The sequence below is a fragment of the Letharia lupina genome (genome assembly GCF_014066315.1).
Source record: "Letharia lupina isolate WasteWater1 chromosome Unknown contig_13, whole genome shotgun sequence".
Classification (NCBI taxonomy): domain Eukaryota; kingdom Fungi; phylum Ascomycota; class Lecanoromycetes; order Lecanorales; family Parmeliaceae; genus Letharia; species Letharia lupina.
Window position 1 is genome coordinate 72,272 of NW_023502982.1, and position 23,985 is coordinate 96,256.

The window sequence follows — 23,985 nt, forward strand, 5'->3', positions numbered from 1 at the left end:
GTTATAGAAGTTATATAATATTCTAAATATAATAGAAGTAATTTTAAACGAGAGATTAATAGAAATAGAAATAATACTTTTAAGATATATAAGAAATATAAAGTATATTAAATCTTCTTATATCGTAAAGAGAATTACATAAGACGATTTTATAAAAGAAATAATATATTAAACTCTATATAATAGATCTAGACTATATTTATTAAATCGTATTAATGTAATGAAGTAGTAATCGAAATAATAGTGCGGAGAAAACAATTTATTGCCTCTCGGCGTTTATCGGATACCTCTCTAATCAAAGCTTGGCATGAGTCATTAAGAAATTTTACCAGCTTAGTACTTCCTACATGCAACTATTCTCGTCCTACCATTAGCATCACTCACCATTCCTCGGATAGCCGTCCTGACACCAAGAATAGCATCTTCCTTCAACATGGCAAAGAATGGCCGCAAGTGTGCAGTGAAGCAGTCCGATGACAGCGCCAAGCCTGCCGAAATGAAACTTTTAACCCTACGCCATGATGCGGATCTGTGGTACAGAATACGTGTCCTTCTCCACGATCTCAGCAACATCGGCAATGATCCGTCTGCTGAGAAACGCCTCTCTTCGACAATGCACGAGTTATACATCAGCGCACCCTACTTTACGGAATCCGAGGCTATCAAGGTCCGGACTACACTGATTGACAACACTACAGAGGCCACAACAATAGAGGACCAAAAACACCCCTCTTTGTCTCCTTGTGAGAAGGCTACACTGGAGGAGGCTATTCATAACAGACTAGCCAACTTCTTCGACAAGCGTAAGGCTAGCGGCGATTCAAGGCCGTGCGGACCGCACGACATGGTCCCAATCTACGTAAGCGCTTTTGGCATTGGGAAGGAGGAGCTGGAGGATGAGAAGTTCTTGAGTCGGTTGAGGAGGTCTGGACTTGGAGATTTTAAGTCACCAAACAGTGCAGCAAGCCGCCAAGGCGAGAGTTATATGAAAGGCCAGAAGAAGGGAGGAAAGGGCAAGTAATTAAGGAGTTTTCAGACCGTCGGTGGGGAATATGTCTCCATGACTTGCAGAAAAGAGAGGCAAGCTATTCAGTTGTGAGCTTATTGCACGATAAGGTACTTGCAACAAGAGGGCGATCAGATAAGTGAATGATAACACTGGGTAGAGCAAGGCTTCACTACTTCCCTTCCTTCGTGGGTCGAACACAGTAGTAATGGGAAACTATCGTGACTTTGCAAAGATAAAAGAAGCACACCTCTCCACTTCTCTTTTTCTTTCACATAACCTCGACATTCTCGTGTTATTATTTGTAGCATTTACACGAACAAACCTCCTCCTCCCCTCTACCCATCTCATCCCATCCCCTCCAAGTCCACCTCTCCTCCCACCACCCCTATCTCCTCCTTGAATCTTGCTATACCTGCGGCGATGGCTCCCGCACAGCTTTGGTTCTTCCTTTGGGAGGACATTAGATCTGACAACTTCAAACAAGACTTTACCACGTTCGATCAAATTCAGAAAGAGGGTATCACTCAGGCAAAAATACTGAATCGCCTTGGCCGTACGGGGACTCCGGAAGAATACTCATTCTTCATACACTCGGATAGTATGAAAGCCTCAGTTCAGATACTGAGCGACAAGGCAATTCAGGCGACCTGGCAGCTATATTGCCGGCAAGATTCGAGTGTTGTTGTCTCTGTGCGCAAGACTGACGATCCAAGTCCAAACTCGTCCCGCGCTCCTAGCTATTCTATAGCTTTAGCTGCACGTCGCGCAGCCTCATCAGGCAGCAGTGTACAGGTGCCAGAGATCCCTCTGATTGCAGCAGCCCACCAAGTCTCTTCAGGCATGGACGTGGTGCTACGCACACCACTCGCTGATCTACCAGAGGACGAGAAGGTGGTGATCGAGGTTGATAGTGGGGAATCATTCGCTTTCTCCAGAGAATATGTGACGTGTAGGTTCTTGGTACCAGCTTGTTTTCAATCTTTGACAAGTTACACAGCCTGGGTTAACTCGCAAGCCCAAGATGGCAAAGACTTGACAGAGATCAAGGTCACGACCATAGATAACTGCGGTTTCCCAACCGATGTGCAGCTTAACCGCTACGTTTGGCAGAGATCTCTAATTCGTGGACCGTGGAAACAAGACTTTTTGTCCCTCTGGGATCAGTATGTGAGACTCACTAATGAACGCGAAGCCACAATTGCACAATTGTGCTTAAACAATCCTGCTTTCACTCAGAATTGTATCAACTTTATTCGCGATCTACAATATTTTGACAGCGAGAAAAGCGCCCGTGATCGTCTAGAGAGCACTGTGCATCAGTTTTATATTGGAAAACCCTACTTCGATAACCAGACTGTCGGTGTAATCTTACAGATGAGAAGCGTCGGTGGAACTTTGGAGAGTCAATTGCAAACGTTGGCAGCAAAACAGACGGGAAATGGGTCAGTGTGTGCTTCCCACGATCTTTCACCAGTCTACCAGAGCTACTTAGGCGTCTCGTGGGACAAAGACAAGAGCAAGGCGACAAGCAGCCAGTATACCATGAGCAAGACCGAACTTTCATCAGAGGGCAACAAGATGCAACAGCTATCACGCAAGATGAGTAAGACTCTTCTTGGACAGTTCGGCAAAAAGAAAGGTGGGGGTAAAGGTGGACGTTCTGGCGGAGGTAGCTCGGAGAGCTCAAAAGTTTGAGTTTTGCGTAGCCTAGAAGACATCGGGTACGACACTGAGAGTTTTGGCGCTGAGGATGAGGATGGGAATGAGGAAGATCAAGAGGACTTTAGCAGCGGACCGAAGTTCTGGGAAGAGGATCACGAGAATCGTGTCTAGGATTTGTGTCGTCAGCTGTGATCTTCTTGGTCCAACAACTTCAATTCGACTGCTTATAGGGAGGCGGTTTCTTCCACATTACTGCTGTTACAACCAATCATGTGTTTGGGAAAAAGCCGCTAATATGACTAATACTCGGAAAAACCATGGCCCCTAACGAGCAACAATCAAAACACTCATTCCGCCCAGGCACCTGGTATTCTCATCGCTCCTCGACATCGTAGTATTTCCACGCTGGACGGATGAGACACAAGAAGACAGCAAAGGCTATGGTAGAGTGAAGTGCGCGATGTAGATCTTGAACGATATGTACAGTCCAACGGAGATATAATTACATTTTGTCTCATGGCAAGCCCAACAGCACCATCCCACCAAACAGCGTGCATATGGACCACAAAGACAGCCCACCTTTACACCGCATCGCACCACCAGTAAATTGGATGGGGCCGGTTGTACTCGCTCCTCCATTGCCAAAGCCACTCATAATCAAGCCTCCTATCTTCACCGCTTCGGTACTCGTTCCCACAACCACATCTCTGCCATTCGACGCGTATGAGATGGGCGTCCCAGCCACAGTCACCACGCCACCCTCGGTGAGTGTCTGGCTGCCTATTAGGAAATCAGAACCAGTACCGGCTGTGTATGTTGATCCATGAAAGGTGAAGATAGGTGGTCCGGTAGGCGCTGGAGCAACCGCTAAGGGTTGTGTCAAGCCCGCAACGACGGCAAAGGAGCCGCCTGTAGCGAGAGAAATGGGCGTACTTGAGACAGTGATCACACTGCCAGAGAAAAGAGTTTGACCTTCGATAACGAAGGCTGAAGCTGCGTTGGCAGTGTAAGTTGAGCCGGCAAATGTAATTGCCGATCCGGCTGTGGGACCAGCTGCAGACAATGATTGTGTCTGACCAGCTATTACTGCTACGCTGGCTCCAGGGGCGAGTGAAATAGGCGTGCTTGCTATGCTGATGGCCGGGGAGCCCGGGATCAGGGTCTGGCCTTGTATATAGATGACGGAATCAGCGTTGGCTGTGTAAGTCTCTCCCGCGAACTTTATCTCAGGATATGCCGTAGGCACAGCGTGGTATAGTGACTGTGTCGTACCGCCTACGACGGCCACGAGTGCGCCATGCGCCAGCGATATAGGAGTACTTGAGACAGTAATAGCTGGGGCTCCAGGAACTATCGATTGCCCAGCGACTACGATGATTGACGAGGAGTCAGCAGTGTAAGTAGAGCCAGCAAATGTCAGAGCTGGGGCTATGGCCTGTTTAATGGTGTCAGGCTCTGCCGCTGCAAATGTTGGGAGAGAAATCGTTTGTCCGTTGCTGACGAGGGCAGTGGCCGAGGGAGCAAGAGAGTAGACGATTTTTTTTGTTGTTACTGGTGAACCACCAGGGCTAAGCTTGCCTATCTGGGGAATGCTGTAGTATGAGGACGTATCTGGAGTGATGCTAGATCCAGCATATGATATGGCTACTGCTACGACAGGTACGGGTCTGGTATCGCCTGTATCGGAGCCTCCGCTATCGTTACTGTCTGAAGTTGGTCCAGCGGCAGGTTGCGCTCCGGTGTTTGATTGGCCATTTGTGCTACTATCGGAAGGTCCCACGGCAGGCTGACCTTCATTGCTGCCGGTTTGATCGGTACCACTGCTGTCATAGGGCGATTCTACCGGTCCCTGAGGTCCCGCTTTGGCTGGCTCATTGACCGGACTATTAGCAGGACTTGGCGGCGAGGGCTGCTCTTCGACCAGCTTGGGGCTATTCACAATTGGTACCTTCGGTGAAGCTGCAGGGGCGGCAGTCTGAGGAGCCACGTATTGCGCTGTTGAACTTTCTGGCTGAGGCTTCTTGTCCGACGTCGGCTCCACCAATGGCACTGATGGTTGGGCAACAGGCGTACTCGTTTGAGGAGGTGCAATGGGCGCTATGGGGCTGCCCGGACTTGGTGATGAAACACCGTAATTGCCAGCGCTCTTGACAGTAGAGGTGGTGGTGGCGGTCAACGCAGCCACAGGAATCATCAACGCTGGTGGACCCACGCCCACATCAAGAAAAGCGCAAGATCTGTACTTGTTAAACCCCTCACTCCCCAGTACGGATGCGATAAAATCGGAGTAGGAGATATTGTTGATCGGAACAGGTCCTTCTAAGTGTGTATTGAGATCGTTACCGACAGGATGAGGGTCGCCAAGCTCGTAGTAGGTAGATGAAAGGGTGATCTGCGAGGTTATAGCGTACTGTAATTGGTTAGGATTCTCCATATATGTTTGCATCACGCATGCGCATTCGCCTTGCGTATCAAAGTATTGCCCCGCGGACTGGAGACCTTTGGGGCATTGGGGGTCTTGTTGCGTGACCGAGATATATTCAAAGCCTTGGATTCCTATGTAAGGCGTTGGATATGCAGCAGTGAATGAACCGTCCACAAAAGCATTGGTACCATTGTTGAGGGCGAACCCGTTTGCTTCGTACTCTGGATCAAGTGGTTCGAGGACGCTGAAAGCTGTAGCTTGTGCATCCGACAACGTGCTTATATTTATGGATGAGACGTCTTCGTAGATAGTGGTGGTACGGGTTACAGCGGTGTTGTTGTATTGCGTAATCAGTACGGAAATGGTGTCCAGCGTCAAGTTCAGCGTTTTGTCCCACCATAAGGCCATTGAGAGAGGTCCAAAACGTGCCACTACCTGACATTGTGAGCAAGTGACGTTTGAGGCTGCCGAGACTATTGAGGCAGCAGGGGTGATGGTGGTGGGGGATATTAAAAAGGGCGAGGGCGAGTTCATGGACGTAGATAGATTGCTATTCATCACTACCAGGTCAAATTGTCAGTGTTGGACAAATACCGGTTACTCCGACGCTTACTCACCAGCTGGTGAAAGACCGAGGACTGATGCGAGTCCGACCGATTCTAGAAGTAGAATGGCTGGTAGCAGATGCATGATGCAAGTTGTTCAAAAATCCAAAGAAGTATGTTACCACCAGCGCTCTGACACAAGATACAGAATAGAGAGCAAGGGAAAAGTGCTTCAAAACAAGAGACACTCAACGCCCATGAAATGCGACAGACTGCTCCGACACGTTACAGAAGGAAAGCAGAAAGGAATCCCACGATTTATCATCTCAATAGTCCAGCCTGTGCAGGATCCGTTTCTATTTAGACGAATAGGATTTTGGCTTGCGGCTGAGTGCCCTGGTGAGGCTAGATGCATGCAGGCACAATCCTTCGCTCCGTTTCGGCTGCTCTCTAATAGGCTAGAAATACTAGGGTTTCCATCGCCCACCAGGGTGGTATTCTACTATGCAAGTTAGCACTGAAAGGATTTCTGTGCCCACCTACCCGCTCATGTCCTAAACCTCCTGGCACAATGTAAAGACTCCTGTTGGAAAATATTTTGAACTCAGCCGCAGCGCGTGAGGAAATGTTGACTTCTCTTGTTTCACTGTAAGAGTCGGCTGTGGCTGCGGCGTAGCCTGGACGTTAGGATGCGCCCCTTGGCACTTTAGATAGCTAAGAAACAGGCTTTTCTTTACTTAATACTTTTACAGTCCAGTAAGTACGTGATCACTGGTACATCCAACATCACGCTTCGATCCTAAGCGACTCTCACGCCATCGACACCAGTTGCGCCAGCGTAACGGGCCGTCAAGTTAAGCCCAAGCCGTAGTTCGCAATCCCATTTGATTTCCCTGGGACTTATCTTAGAAGAGTGACTACAACATATCGACCTGCATGTTCAGTAATTTTCAAGAAAGACAGTCCGCGACACATCAGAAACTTCTCAGTCGTCACTCGAGGCTCAACTCAGTTTTTCCACTCCACGCGTCATAAGAAACAATGACGCTTACCTAGACGTATATTTCGAGCGCAAGAACTGGCTTAAACAATTCCTTGGCCGACCATGGCGATAAAGAGACAGACGCCATCAATGTCCTCGCATCTACCAGTACCAAAACGAAAAGTCAGACTTCAACATCTCGCATGCCTTAAGAGATCGTAGAAGCACTCAATAGCGCTGAGACTCTCGCGTCTCACTTCAGCACTGGTGTTGGCCTCCAAACCAGATTTCTCGCCAGACTTGCCATTATGACCGGCTACTTGCTCCACCAGGATGTCGTTGAATCTAATTTGTTGGAAGTTTTTCGGCCACAGTCAAAGAGTAGAGGGATTGAAATGGCGCCGAATTCTGAAGCCAAATATGCAATGCTGGCGAATTATGTGCCCGCGGATTATGATGTCCCGCGGCACTGGGAGCGCCACTCCTTAACAAATCGACTACCATAATTTGAAACCTCTGCAGATTGGATGGATGAGCCTGTTTTTGCGGGAGACGGGATCATGAGAGATGGGATTAAAGATGGTGTGAAGAGGAATCAAGTGGTACCTAGACTCATTGACGTATTTCGGGTTGGTGATTGTAGTGAGGTCGATAACGAGAATGATCTGCTGGGTTTGCCGACTACCGTAAGAACCTGGACTTTGAATGTTGAGAACACAAAACGTACTTTGTCGGGAGTATTAGACGTGTATAACTATACCTTGCCTAACCAGGGAGACGTTATTGTTCACTAAGCCAATTCGAATTTGAGCTCTGGTGGGTGTGAGATACTTGGAGACCTAGTGTCTCAGAAAAAATTCGCGCTTTGTCAGCTTGCACGCTCGCACTAAACAAAATGCCGACATCGACGTTCTAAGAGGTATCTGGGGCACAAGGCACACCGTATATCGATGTACATCTTCCGGTCAGATATTCAGGCAGTCAGTATATCTCAAATGTTTCTCGTTGACTCTTCTGTGCTTCCTCGCCTGCTGACATGATCAACAGTTGATGCTGCCTGCACGATCGAAGTGTCATTAACCGGACCACCAGTACAGGCCAGTTGGTATTCTATTTGGGGCTCTGCTATACCAATAGTGGGTTTGTGCGTGAGATATAGCAAGAAGGTGTATCGTCTGGCAAATGTATGCATTCTCGCTTCCCTCCATGTCTGGTGGGGAATAAATCTGATCCCATTGCTGCAGCCGATAATACCGAGATTACGGTGCGAGTCATGAAGCTAGAAGCTGTGGCGTGAATCAAGGGCTTTGACTGAGGTCTTCTGAGAAAGAAACAGTTCCTTTCCAGATCGCCAACCCAATATCTAGATCAATCAGACACCAGAGATGTTTCTGCCCTAAAGAACATCAAATGTTCAGTTCCGAGTAAAACACTGCCACCCTACTGCTCTTGCACAACAAATGGTTCATCACAGCAATGGTTTCTCAGGCTTAACACTGACTTACTCTCCGAGCCCAACATCGTGCTTCCCCAAAGCTTCTAGATACGCGAATTGCAACTTTTGGCTGGGCACCGACTCGGATGGCTGCAAATCGAAGCTTGATCTGATCTTCCCACCGGATGTCAAGCGAGGCATACCCCAGCCTAGATCTGGAGTTATCGAAACATTCGACAAAAGGGGGTCGCAATGTCGGAATGCAAGCGCTGATTGAAATTCGAAACAAACAAGGAATGGGCCATTAAGCTTGCACGTAGAGGTAGTGCCCTAAGGTCACGCCTGACTGTGCATCTGCGGAGATTTTGTGTGGAGCAAATGTGAAATCTTTATATGCGGTCATTGGAGCGCAAGAGGCCGCTTTCTACCCACTCTCGCTTCGAGCGTACCTTACTCGTACAGTCAGCATAGCTAGGAAAATAGATTTTCCGCTCCGCTACGTGAGTGCGTTATCTGTTAGAGAGAGATCAGATTAGAGGGTTTCAGACTAGGAGTTTTTAAGCTGTATATACACTGTCTTAACTATCTTACGCTAAGAGTTTACTTTCGAGTCTTTATAATCGTAATTTTCGAGATTTTAGTATCCCTTAGAATAATAACGTATCTTAGTCTATTAAGATATATTAATATATATATTAAAACTTTTAATTTCTTATAAATAAATAAATAATAATAATTAGAAAAAGATATATATATAAAAATTATAAAGAATTATATAAAGAATAAATTTTATATATAAAATTTTTTAATTCAATAAATACGTATAAATTTATTATATATATTTATAGATTTCGTTATTAGCGTAATTCGATTTTAGTATATCTAGATTAAATTGCTAATATAAGTCTTCGAGTATATCTAAGCGTATTAAAAGCTAAATTAGCTATTTAAGTATATTAAAAGCTAAATTACGCTAAATATTAAATAATACTAACGACGATTTAGAGATCTAAAAGTATCTTCTTAGCGTAAGATATTTAAGATAGTATATATAGAACTTAAAAACTTCTAGTCTAAAAGTCTCTATTATTATTAGAACTAGTATAGATATAATACTAGTATAAGTAAGATAGAACGAGAATAATAAGACTATCGAACTATATATATAGAAAGAAGATATAATATAATAGAGAATATCTTCTATTAAGGCTCGCTAGTTATAGAACTAAGAGATATATTAAGAATACGCTCGTAATACTATCTCTCTCTCTTAAATAGCTATGACCTCTATAATTAATAGATCGAAGATATAGACTTATTACTTATCTTATATCTTTAAATATCTATAGTCTCTATAGGCCTTAACTAGAGAAGATTTACTAGAGATTCTAGAGATATAGACTATATCTTATCTATATATAAGTAAGAATCTTTAAATTCTTCTTTAGTTTTCTTATTATAGTTTCTCGAAAGAAATTATATATATATTATAATCTAGTTACTCGCTGAAAGTTAATTAAAAAAAATAAAAACTTTTAATATACTATATTAGGCTAAATTAATATTATTTTTTAACGGCGACGACGATAGTAATATCGCGTCCCGAAGATTTCGCTAGTATATCGTCGATAGTACTTTATTATAGCGTTAAGAGGCCATTAATTTAATAAAGATTTATAAAGAATTAAATAAATAGAGATTAAAAAACGTAGTCTAATATCGAATAGTTACTTTATACTTATTTTATAATTATAAGAAAATCTATAGAATATATTAGAACTAATATAGATATAGTATTAATATAGATATATTAAATAAGATAACTAGATATCGAATAGCTATATAGATAGAAGATATTAGATAATAATAGATAGCTCTATTAAGATACGCTAGACTCTAATAGATTATAGAGCTAGATAATATATTAAGAAAGATATAGAATATAATTATAATATTATCTCTCTTCTCTTATAGAATTATACTCTTATAATTAATAAATAAAAGAGTAGTAAAAATAATATATATATACGCTTACTTAAAAATTAATAAAATAATAAAGAATTTTTAATATCTGAGATCTCTATTACTACGATCTTCTCTAATAATAGTATAAATAGTAAGAGCTTATATCTTAGTCTTCGCATTAGCGTTATCGCTAACTAAAGATATAGCGAGTATAAGAATTTTAATTTAAAAGAAATCGGTATAATAATAGACGAGTAATAAATATAAGTATTTTAATAAGTAATAGTAATTTTTAAATTAATATTTTAGCGTAAAGGATATTAATAAAATAGTGCGAGTTAATTAATTAAGAAATCTCGAATCGAATTAAGTTATAAGCGTTAAACTTTAATTTAGTATTAAATTAGTTTAGTATAAGCTTCTTCGTAATAAGCTATCTAATTAATATTAATTATATCTAATAACGATAATAGTAAGATTCGCGTATAATCTAATATAGTCTCGAAATATATTAAGAGTTATATTAATAAGAAAAATCGACTTAATAAATCTAAAATAAGACTATTATAAAGTAATATAGATCTAAGAAATTAAATTATAAATATAAAGAAAATAAAGTTATTATAAAATATCGAACGATTTTAATTTATTTAAAAACGCGATATTCGAGATATTACTAAGTCTAATAAACTACTTACGAGTATCGCTTATAGAAATCATTAATTATATCTTAACAATTTTCAAATTCGCCACCATCCGAGTTATATTATTTAAGGTTCTTATCGAAATCCTTTTATTTCACTCGATATTTAAAGCGACTATTAATAAATTTAAAGGCGATAATCTTCTTTATTATCTATTCGATTCAGCCCTCGATAGTAATATACTTCGATAAAGAATTAATCTATTTAGATAAGGGGTTTATCGATATAAAACTTAAGAGATTAAGATAAAATATATTATAAATCTTTATACTTATTAGAAGCTCTAAGCGATATAAGATTTCTACGAGATCTATTACTTTAAATAGACTATACCTCTTATTATCTAATTTTCGAGATAATTAATTTAAAATAATATTCTTATTATTAAGAAAGACTATATTATCTACTTTAAAAGTAATCTTCTAATATTACTTATTAATCTAGATTACTATAGTCTTTTAAACGCGATCTATATTATTTTAAATATAGTTAAAAATCTATTATATATATTTAATAATATCTTTCGCTTAAATAGCGTTAAGATATTTATAAGTAATATTATAATTAATAATATCTAAGCTAAAACTTATTTAAGAATAAAAGCTCTTATTTATAAAGAATAATAGAATACTTATAGCTATGAAAATAATATTATTATTAGCGAACTCGATAATAGATAATTATCTAAAATAATCGTTTTATATATAGTTATAATACGTTTAAAGATAACATTTTATATTCTAATTAGCTTATTTAGTCTATTTATCAATTTTAAAGTAAAAGACTATTAATAACTTAGTCTTAATCTCGAGTTATTTATAAAAGACTTTCTATATTATCGATATAAATTAAGAGTCTTTATTCGAAATTATTAACGCCGATAGATTATATAAGCGAAAGACCTTCTTAAATAATATATTAATTATCTTTTTAGCTATAATTTCTTTATCTATATTAGAGTATACGATATAGTATTATTTCTTAATAAGTCGATTTATCGCTATTTAAATAGCGTTATATTTATTAAATATAAATAAATCCATTACGAAGTCTATCGAGATATTCTATTATCGCTTTTAAGAAATTAATAGAGATTATAATAAACTATATTCTTAATCGCGAGGGGTCTTAGATCTATAATAAGCGTAGTAATTTCGAATATAAATAATAACGATAGCTTTTATATCTTATTAATAGTATTCTTACTTGAGTAGCTTATAAATATAAGCTACGCCGAGATATCTATATAAGAGTTAATTATATACTTCGCGAATAATATCGATATATAGATCTTCTAATATCTATAAGCAATTCTTATAATAGAGTACTTTATTCTCTATAGAGCACTTATTAAATATAACTCCGCGGAGTTTATCTTTATCTTTTATAATCGCCTTATAAATTTCATTATAAAACTTATTAGTCTTATTTTCCTAGGCTATTCTATAGAAGATAGAATCGTTAATAATATAAATTTTAATATTTTTATTATTACGTTTTAAGTAATTAGGCGTAAGTATTATCTAATATTACTATTTTAAGTATTTATTCTCTAAACTATTCGACTTAAAATCGGCTATATATATAAATATATTAACTTTAACGTTCTAAGGCCCTAAATAATAGATGATTTTAATATTAAATTTAAATAATATATTTAAATAGCGGGCTTAGCGATAGCTTAGATTCCTTTCTTTAATAAAGTATATTAAGCTCTTATAATTCGTAAAGATTTTAATAAAAATATTAATATACTCTAACTTAGAATACTAATATTTTAAATAACGAATAATAATTAATAACTTCTTATTATAGATCTAATAATTATACTTAGCTAAGATAAGATTCTTACTATAGAAAGCTATCGAGTATAAGATTTCGTTATTATTATATTAAAATAGAATACTATTATTAATATAATTAGAGAAATTCGTTTTAAGTATAGCGTTCTTCGATTTATCGAAATAGCGTAGAACTAAAGCTTTCGTAATAGCTACCTTTAGTAAATAAAAGACTTTCTAATAGATTAATAACTAATTAAATATTACTTTCTTAACTATAAGTTTTACTATTAATTTTATAATTTTTAAAAAATCTCTTATAAATTAATAATAGAAGTTATAAAAGCTAATAAAGACTTATATCTCCTTTAAATTAATAGAGATAAACTATTTAATAACAGCTTAAATTTTAATAAGATTTATCTATAAGTCATTAATCGAAATAAGAAAACCTAAAAATTTCGTCTTCTAAACGTGAAATTCGCATTTAAGAATATCTATCTATAATTTAACCTCTTATAACTTCTAAAAAATCTTTTAAATATATATAATATATTTCTTTTTTAATTAATTATAAATAAGAATATCATTAAGATAGACTTAATAAAAGTCGTTTAGATACTCGAATAGAATATTATTTATATATTACTAATAGATAGCTAGACTATTAATTAGATCGAAGAGAAGTATTTAATACTTATATACGTCGAGAGAGATAACGAATATAATAAAATTCTTACTATCGGGGTATATACGCAATTTATTAAATATAGCTATAATATCTAATCGAGTAAGATATTTATAGCTCTAAATTCTCGCGAGAATCTCGTCTATTAATAAAATTAAATATCGATTTCTCTTAATAATAGTATTTAGCCTTCGATAATTTATATAAAAGCGTAGGCCCTTATTTAATTTCTCGATAAATAAAATAGAGAATACGAACGGAGTATAACTAGATATTATAAAACTCTTTTTTAAATACTTATTTAAATACTTCTTAATCTATTTTAACTTATATTCTAATATAAAATAGACTTAACTCTTCGATAGTTCGATAATATCGATCTTTATAAATTTTAGTTTATAATTATAAGAGCGATATAGTAATAGTTTATTCATCTTCGTTCTATCGAAAATATTTAAATAGTTATAATACTCTATAGAGAGTTTTTATTTAATATCTTTAAGGCTAACGATTTTAATAGCGTTAATTTAAATAAGATAATTCGATCTATAATATCTCTTATACTTCTTTTCTAAGTTATAAGAATATAGCTTATTAACTAATATATAAAAACTACGTAATTTCTTCTAAAGAAGCAACTCTTTCGATAATAAATTATAAATCTTATTTATAATAAGAGTAAATAGACGATTTTTCTTATTACGCGCTAATTGATAGTATAATACGATATTAATTTCAGCGATATTAATAAATTATAGATTTATATCTTATTTTTATCTTATATTTCGAGAAGTAGATATTAATCTCTTCTTATTAATTAATTCGCTAGAGATATTCGAGTCGATAGTAAAGTTCGAGTTGTTATTATATATAGATTAGAGAGAAGATTCTTTCTTTAAGATAGTCTATAAAATAAAGAGTTTTAATTTCGAATTTAATAAGATAGCGAGATTCTTCGCTATCGAGGTCTTATTATTATTATAATTATAGCGATCTAATATAAAAAGAATCTTATCTTTTATTATATCGAGGAGTACTCTATACTTATTCATTTATGAATTTTCTAGAATTATATTATATGTGAGGGGGGCGATGAGTATAAAATACGTTCTCTCTTAATAACTATTTACTATTATTATCGAAAGTAAATAGTAAATAATAGGCTTCTTTGCGATTTAATTATTATAATTTTTTAGAGATTTAAATTTCGATAGTAAGATCGATTCTAATAGTAATTCTTTATAAACTCTATAAACTAAAATCTTATTAATAACTATATATATCTTAGTGCACCCACTATCGACAAGAGCGTCTTAAAGCAAGTATTTTCATTTCTATAATAATAGCGTAACTTATATTCTAAAAGAACGGCGTATTAAAGAATTATTAAAAGCATTTAATAGATATACGTTATAAGTTCCCCTTATCGTAACTTTAATAGAGGTTATTTATTTTCCAAATTCTTAGAGGCTTCGTAAACGTCGAATAATAGATTTATCTTATATTCGTTATTAATAATAAATTCGTAAATTCTTATCTCTTATAAGGCCTTCTTATTAGCGTTAATCTATCTCTATATTAAATAATCGCGTCTTATATAGCCTATCTTCTTATAATTAAAATATATTAAATCTCTTAAATCTATATTAGTCGTCATCTTCGATATACTCTAAAAGATACTCGAAATATAAGCACTTAATATAATAGCGAAAGATATATAATTCTCGATTATAGCGGTAATTATCTTCTTTATTCAAGTTATAATAATTTTAAAAGTCGTTTTATTAACGATTAAAGCTAGATATAATTTATAGCCTACGCGCTATAAATTATCGTTATCTATAAGATATTTCTTAATATCTCTTAAAGATATAAACTTATAATTAGAAAGAGCTATAAAAATAAAGTAAAGTCGGATATATATTCATAGCTTAATATTTAAATTATCTCTTAAATAAATTTCGTTATAATTAAGTATAGAATTAAGTCTAATAAGTTCTATATAGAATCTATTAAAGGGCTAGATTATTTATTAAAAAGAATTATAATCGCGTCTTATTTTCTTATAATAATTCGTCTCTTTATAAATCTTAATTAGTTAATTTATAACCTCGCTAACTAATATATAGGAATTTATAATATCTTTATATCTTCTATTTAGAGTATAGAAAATCGCTTTCTTATCTATATATAATAAAAGATAGATAATTTAAGATATCTCGATAGAGTAATAATTCTTATTATCTAATAACTTTTTCTTTATTTTAACTAATTAATCCTTCTATATAAGATTCTTATCATCGATAAAGAAGAAAAAATTCGATAGCTTAGTAAACTTCTCTTTTCTATAAATAGAATATAAAACTTAAGCGAGCTTTATTAAGGTTAACGCTTATATCTTAGAGATAATTTATAAATCTTTAAATATATTTAACCGCATTACTATTAGCTATTATCGAAGCTCTCTATTATATTCTTATAGCTTCTTAATCTTAATACTAACTTACTTTAAGCGTTATTAAATCTTATTCTATTAATTTACTATCTTATTCTTCTTAATCTTAAAATTAATATATTATTTAATTATATCTTAAAACTAATTTCGTTAATAGCGAAGATCGCGAAGTATAATAAAAAATTAATTAGATTTCTTATTAGTTTAATTATATAGTTAATCGATATTAATAATCTATTATAAGTTCGTAATAATCTTAATATCCTCTATTATATCGTTAAATAATAAAAATTATTATTAATTAAATATCTAAATAAGAAGGTTACTAACTCGATTTATCTTACTTAATTATATATTAAAAATAATAATTTTAAAATAAAGATAAGAGAGTTATATTATTTTTCTTAATTCTTTAATATTATAGATATTAAGCGAAGAAGAGAAAAGAAAAACTTCTTATAACACCTTTTATAAGACTTTACTATAAATTCGAAAAATAATATTATATTTTGCGAGAACTTTTTTTTCTAATTTATAGATTATTTAGGCTATCGTAAAAACTATAGATAGTCTAAATATCGTTTTTTTAAATACTTTCACTCCGCTTAGAGAATTAATTATATAATTATTAAGTTAGATAATAATTTCTTTAAATTTATTAATCGTATAAATAAACTAATTTAATAATTATTTTATTTCTCTAACTAATTATAAGACTATTACGCTATCTCGATAGATACTCTTTATAACGTATTATCTATATAATAGATTTACTTAGAAATACGATAACTTAACTTAATATCTTATTAAAGCCTCTATTAATAGATTTCTTAAATTTATTTACTAATTTAAATATAGTAAGTAAGATAATTTAGTTATAGTATTAAAATCGATATAGATATAGTATTAATATAAATATATTAAATAAGATAATTAGATATCGAATAGCTATATAGATAGAAGGTATTAAATAATAGTAGATAACTCTATTAAGATACGCTAGGCCCTAATAGGCCATAGGGCTGAATGGTATATTAAGAAAGATATAGGGTACGGTCGTAATAGAATACTTCGATCTAATTAGTTAGTTATTTTCGAGTCGAGTCGAGTTATAAGCGCTAAAACTTTAAATTAATATTAAATAAGTTTCTCTATAAGATATTATATAGCTAATATTAATTAAGACTATCGACGACGATAGTAAGATCTATAGATAACGTATTATAATTTTAAAAGATACTTAGATATTTATAAATAAGAAGAGCTCGCTTAATAAGTTTAATATAAGATTATTATTAAGTAATATAAAACTAAGAAATCGATTTACGAATGTGAAAAAATAAGATTATTCTAAAGATATTAGATAATTTTAATTTATTTAAAAATACGATGTTCGAGAATTTACTAGTATCTATACTGCGTTTTATAATATTTCGTACTATTATTAGATCGTATACTAATTTTAACTATATTTACGTACTTAATAGACTTAATTTTATATTAATTTTAACTATATTTACTTATTATATTCTTAATTATAAATAGCTTTAATAACTAAGCTTATATCTCTCCTCGATATCTATAAGAGTAAAAGTACTTAAAGCGAATTAATAGACTCGCTTACGTTATTTATTAGATTATAAGCTACGTAGCTAGAGCGAATATCTAATATATTTAATAAAGTCTTAAATACTTACGAGTTTTTTTTTTTAATTATTAATTTATTTAGTAATTAATCTATTTATTCTATTAATTATATATCTAGATCTTATAATTATATAGCTACTACGTAGTTCTATTAAAAGAGATTTTATTACTTTATAATTTTAATAACTTTATTTATATAAAGCTATTTAATTTAGCTATAATAAGTAACTCGCGAGCTAGTTTTATTAATTTATAAAGTAAAAATATCTTATTATAATTAATTAATAATATTTTTAATTTAATAAATAACTCTTATTAAAATATGTTTACTACGTAATTAAGCGATTATAATATTAATTCTAATATTAATAAAAATTCTAATAATACTATTAGCGGAAATAATAATCGTTAAAGCGTTATATTTAATAAATCTCTATCTATAGATAAAGACTCTTATCTTATAAACTTAAAATAAATTTAACGTTATCGATTTCTAGAGCTTAATATTAAGAAATAATTAGTTATTAAAAAATTTAAACTAATTAAAATATAGAATATATAAGAATATCGCCGCGAGTATAGCGATAATTATTATTATAATTCGAGTTATAAGAAGATAAGTATTATTAAGATATTTAATATATAATACTTTAATAACTATAACTCGATAATTATATTTCTTTAAAATTATAACGATTTTATCGTCTTAGCGCTTTATATTAATTTTTATATAGATAAAGAAAAGACTCGCTAGGCTTTAACTCTTTTAATAAATATTAAAAAGTAAATCTAAAGAAATACTAGAGATACGATATTATATAATATCGAGGAATCTATCTAAAAGAAATATAAAGGATAGTACTTAAACTAAGTTCGTAATTTAGTTATTAAATCTTATAACGTAAAACGCTAATTAATTAAAATAATTATAAGAGATATATAGTCGATAATTAGCTTTAATAATTATCTTACTATACTCTAATTATAGCGAGATCGCTATATAATCGATTAGAAACGTATAAAAGATTTACGAGATAGAGTAATAGAGAAAATTTCTCTAGAAGCTATAAAGGAGGTTATTTAACTTCTTATTTATATTATATTAGTATATATAATAAAATAAGATAGAGCTAAGCTTAAAAATCTTAAATTTATATATATAGTTAATTATAAATTTAGAGTTACTACGCTCTTTAATTAGATCGACTAAGTTATCGCGAATAAATAAATTAGCGTTCGTAACTATTAAAAATTAAAGTTCACTCGATAGCCGGATAGCTCTAATTAAAAAACAGGTATATATTATTTGATTTTAGAATAACTTTTTTATTTTCTATTAAAATTTTGGAATTTTTTTTTTAAATTATAGAACGAAATGTGGGCTTTCAGATAAAAAAAGAGTTCTTAAATTTAGTCTTATAATTATTAAAGGGCAAGGAATTCAAATATTACTTATTAAAGTTCGCTTATCAAAGATCGCTTATCTATTTACTCGATAGCCCTAATTAAAAAAATAATTATGAATTTAATTTATAGGCCTTTACTCGTTAATATATTAATATTAGAATATAGTGTAAAAGCTATAAAAAATAAAAGAGCTCTCTATACTAAATAAGATTCGCTTTAGTAATAAGATAAGTAATTAGAGAAGTAGTAGTTAATAGTATATTAAGCTTAAGGAATAATATTTAAAGAGTTAATAAGATTAAAAGAAGAGTTTATTCTCGTTAACGTCGTAAGATTAAAAGTCTAAGCGAATTAAACTCGAAGGTGATAACTTTTATATTAAGTCTAAGACGTCTCTTATTAAAATATAATACTATAATTACGAGTAGCTAAGATATTATAAGAATTTATCTAAATATTTAAACTACGTTATAAATAATAAAATATATAATTATAGATTAAATAAGGGAAAAGATAAAGTCTAATACTTATCGCTATAGTATTAAATACGCTATTAATTAAGCGATAATCTCGCTCTCTATTATTAAGAGGCGAAATTACTATATTAAATAAAAAGTGTAAAATAATTACTCTAATAGATATCGATAGCGAGAAAATCTTTATATTATAATCTTTTATTAAAGAGATATAGATTTCTAAATCTAAATACGCATTAATAATAATTATTAAATACTCTTATATAGAAAGTATAATCTAATTTTTAATCTCGCGAATAGTCGAGGGAAAAAAGTAAGAGTAAATCTTAAAGGCGTATATTATAGATATATAAGAATATAATCTTATTCTTAATTTCCCTTAGATTTATAATATCGATTTAAATATTTATTAACGCGAGTAATTTTAGATCTATCGCGATTTTTCTATAAGCGATAAGAAGTAAGTAAATATCGTAATAATAGACGTAAAGTAGTTTACGTTATTAACTAATATAGTAGTTATATATAATCTAAAATAAGTATTTATTATATTCTTATATTAGATTTTATTTAAAAGTAATAAAGATAATTATAATAAAGCTATATAATATAATATTACGTAGCTAGATAACTCTAATATATCTAAATAACTTAAGAATCTATTAGAAGTCTTTTTAGAAGAGCTATTTAATAATCTTAACACGTATAATTAAATTAAGTATTCTATTAATTTACTATCTAAAAAGCTATTTAAAAGTAATTCGATTTATAATATATCGTATAATAAACTTATAGTAATTAGAGATTATTTAAATATTACGTTTAAGAGAAAGTAAATTTAACTTTTAATTAGTTAGATTAACTCGCTAGTACTATTTATTAAGAAATTAAATAACTCGCTATAATTATATATTAATTATCGAGAGCTTAATAAAATAACTATTAAGAATAATTACTCGTTATTATTACTTTTAGAGATCTTAAAGAGATTTATATATACGAAGCACTTTATTAAGATTAATATTTATAATATATATTATTAAATACGAGTACGAAAGAAAGATAAATAGAAAATTATTTTTTAAACTCGCTATAACTAATTCGAATATTAAGTAATATCTTTTAATCTTATAAATATCTTTATAATCTTTTAAGCTTATATAAATAAAGTACTTAAGCTATATATCGATATCTTTTATATAATATACTTAAATAATATATTAATCTATTTCGAAATAAAAGAGTTATATTAAGAGTATATATATAAAATATTACGCGTATTATTAAAGTATTAACTCTATACGAAGTTATCGAAATATATTTTTAATTATAATAAGATTATCTTTTTAAAATTCTTAATAAACTAGCGCGATATTTAAATAAAGCTATCGCGTATTAAGATTATTACTAAGTAATTAAAATTAGAGTCTATTAAGAATATCTTAATCTTTCTAAAGTTTATAAATTTCTATTAATAATTCGTGCGAGATTTTTCGTAAATAGCTATATCTTTAATAGATCTAATTCGAGAAGTAAAGAAAGACGAGATTAGATTACTCTTTATATTTAATAAGAAAGTATATAAGACTTTTAAGATACTTAAGCGAGTGTTTATTATCGTATCTATGCTAGAATACTATAATTAAGAAATATCGCTTATTATAGAAATTAATACTTTTAATATAGATATAGATAATATACTTAGCTAACTAAGCGAGAATAGATAATAATACTCTATTACTTTTTTCAGCTATAAATTTAAAGACGCTAAGCTTCGCTAGAATATATATAATAAAAAGCTCTATACGATTATATTAGACTTTAAAAATTAAAGATATTACTTATAAGATAATAAGTATTCTATTTATATAATCTTAGATTATAATAATTTACATTATTTTATAATAATAAAAGAGTTTAATATAAAGTAGATTCGCTAGATTAAGAAATTAACTACGTTTAACTTTATAATCGAATATCGTAAGAGAAAATTTAACTCTATAAATATATTATTAAAAAGATTTAATATTATTAAATCGAATAATAGCGAGAATAATAATAATAATTTTCTCTCTATCTTATAAAATAAGCTTTATAATTAGAAATATTAATTTAATCTATAAAAATATAATAATATATTTATTATAGTTAAACTCGTAATATTAATAAAGTAACTAGATAATATTATTATCGTAGATACCTAAATTATTAATTTAAATAAGAGAGTACTCGATAGACGAATATATATTCTAGATATTACGATATTATTTTAACTTCTAATTTATTAAATTTTAGAATTAAAGAGATTTTATTTAGAGTTATAAGAATTAATAGTAATATAGCTACTTAAATTATAATATAAGAATACTTTTATTATAAATAAGAAGTAGCGCTAAAGATATACTATTAAATAGAATAAGCTTTCGAAATAGAGAATTAGTAAGAATAGACTACTACGTTATAGTCTCGCAATTTATATTTTTAATAATTCTACTATAAAGAAAGAGATTCTTTATATAAATTATAATAATTTTAATATTAGATACTTCGCTTATAAGCGTATTAAGAAGAGTATTAGATTTAAGTATTATTAAATAAATATAATAAGCGATATAATAGAGTATATTCGCACTTATCTCGATTATTAAAAAATATAAATTTATTATTATAAGTCGTATAGCGAGTTAATATTAATTTCCTTAGATGATATAAATTTATTTTATATTATAATACTAGATTTTATTATAAATCTACTATCTATAAGAGATTTATATATTAATAAAACTTATAATACTATCTTAATCTTAATTAATAAATTAATTAAATATATAATATATATAATAATTATTAAGAATCTAAAGATTAATAATCTTACTAATATCTTATAATAAAAGTTTATATTATTATATAATATAATATATAATTTAATCTCGAATTAAGACTTTCTATTTATAAGTAAATTCTAGATAACGCTATATTAATATCTAAGTACGAAACGTAAATTAAATATTATATTTTATTCTTAGATTAATAATTAGATTAAGAGATAAAATTAGATATTAAAATACTATCTACGAGTATATTATAATTATAAATAGAATAATTAATCTAAAATTTTATTAATAGCTATATTTATATATAATAATAGCGTATATATAAGTATTAATAAGATCTTATAAGATCTATTAATAAGATATATAGTAGATTTAGAAAATATTTTTAAGAGTAAAATCTTAAGAAGAAAAGTATTACTTACTATAGAGCGAGTAGAATAGTTATAAAAGATAAGATAATATTTAAATAAATTATAAGAGCGAGCGTTAAAGTAATAAATAAAGTATTATAATAGTAATTATAGAGCTATAATCTTTAAGAAAGAAGATAAAGTATTATTATAAAGTTTAAATATATATATTTTATAATTAAAGAAGAAACTTAATTATAGATAGCTAAGGCCTTTCGAAGTATTAGAGAAAATAAATATATAGATTTATAAGCTAGATCTCTCTACTAGATATAAAAAAATTTATTTTATATTTTATATATTATTATTAAAGTTATAATACTTATATAATAATAATTTAAAGTTATAAGTAGTTTTAATTAATAAAAAAGAAGAATAAGAGATTAATAAGATATTAGATAAAAGAGTTTATAAGAATAAGATTAAATATCTTATTAATTAAAAAGACTTCTTATCTTATAAAGCTTTATAGAAATTAATAAAGTATCTCGAAAATATTAAAGATATAATTAAAAACTTCGAGTAAGTAAAGAAATTATATAAATTAATATTTAAAATAAAGCTAAAAGTATAATTATTAAGAGAGGTTAAAAAATAAGAAAGACTATAAAAGTAGTAATAATAGAGAAATCTTATAAAGCGAATAAGTTATAATTAAAAGACTTAGTAAAAATAGCTAAAATATTTATAAATATATTTTAAAGCGTTGAGACGCTATATATAGTAAGAAAAATAGCTATTAAAGTTATATATAAGATTATTACTACTTAATATTAGTCTATCTATTATCTTATATTAAGAAGTAATTACTTATCTAAAAGATTTACTAAATAATAAAAAGATTTAATATAAAAGATAGTAAGAGAAGTAATTAGAGAAAGAGCGAAGACGATGATATTATATTAAAGTTTCTCGACGCGATAAGTCGCTACGCATATTAACTATATATTCTAATATATATTAATAAGATTTATATCGATTTAGTAATAAAGAATAATATAAATATTCTCGCTAATATAAGTCGTAGCGAGGATATCTATTTAATAAATAGAAATTAAATCTATAATATATATATAACTCTCGCGAAAGTATCGTCTATATTTACGCTAATGCGAGCTAATAGAAAATACGATATAAATTATATAAGAGTTATATATAAGAGTATATATATAATAGTAATAAAAGGAAATTAGTATATATTAGCGTAATCTCTTAATTATCTAATATTTCTTTTATTTATAAATAATATTTAAAGTATAAATAAGAAGAGTAGTAATAAAAGTAGTGATAGAAGTAGCGATAAGAGGGGCTAATAGTCTTCTTAGCTAAGTATATCTTTAAAGTAGAGATAAATATTTATTAGCTATAGCGAGGGGCGTAGAAATAATAATAGCTATAAGTACTTAGTAATTTATAAAACTATGAGAGCGAAGATTTAATACTATTATTAATATATTAATATACTCTTTATACTATTTAAAAAGCATCGTAAAGTATTCTTTAAGATACTTATTATATATAAAGTTAATTTAAATAACTTTAATCTTATTTAACTATTAT

At 30.2% G+C, this 23,985-nt stretch overlaps 3 protein-coding genes across 3 annotated transcripts; 2 read left to right on the forward strand and 1 right to left on the reverse strand.

Moving 5' to 3' along the window:
• Nucleotides 1–433: 433 nt before the first annotated feature.
• Nucleotides 434–1,021, forward strand: HO133_001557 (uncharacterized protein; the record flags this gene model as incomplete). Its single annotated transcript, XM_037292487.1, has 1 exon — nt 434–1,021. The coding sequence occupies one exon, from the start codon at nt 434–436 to the stop codon at nt 1,019–1,021; it is 588 nt and encodes a 195-aa protein (XP_037151026.1).
• A 408-nt stretch (nt 1,022–1,429) lies between these two features.
• Nucleotides 1,430–2,704, forward strand: HO133_001558 (uncharacterized protein; the record flags this gene model as incomplete). The annotated part of the gene is made up of 1 exon (XM_037292488.1): nt 1,430–2,704. The coding sequence occupies one exon, from the start codon at nt 1,430–1,432 to the stop codon at nt 2,702–2,704; it is 1,275 nt and encodes a 424-aa protein (XP_037151027.1).
• A 481-nt stretch (nt 2,705–3,185) lies between these two features.
• Nucleotides 3,186–5,504, reverse strand: HO133_001559 (uncharacterized protein; the record flags this gene model as incomplete). The annotated part of the gene is made up of 1 exon (XM_037292489.1): nt 3,186–5,504. The coding sequence occupies one exon, from the start codon at nt 5,502–5,504 to the stop codon at nt 3,186–3,188; it is 2,319 nt and encodes a 772-aa protein (XP_037151028.1).
• Between the last annotated feature and the right edge of the window lie 18,481 nt (nt 5,505–23,985).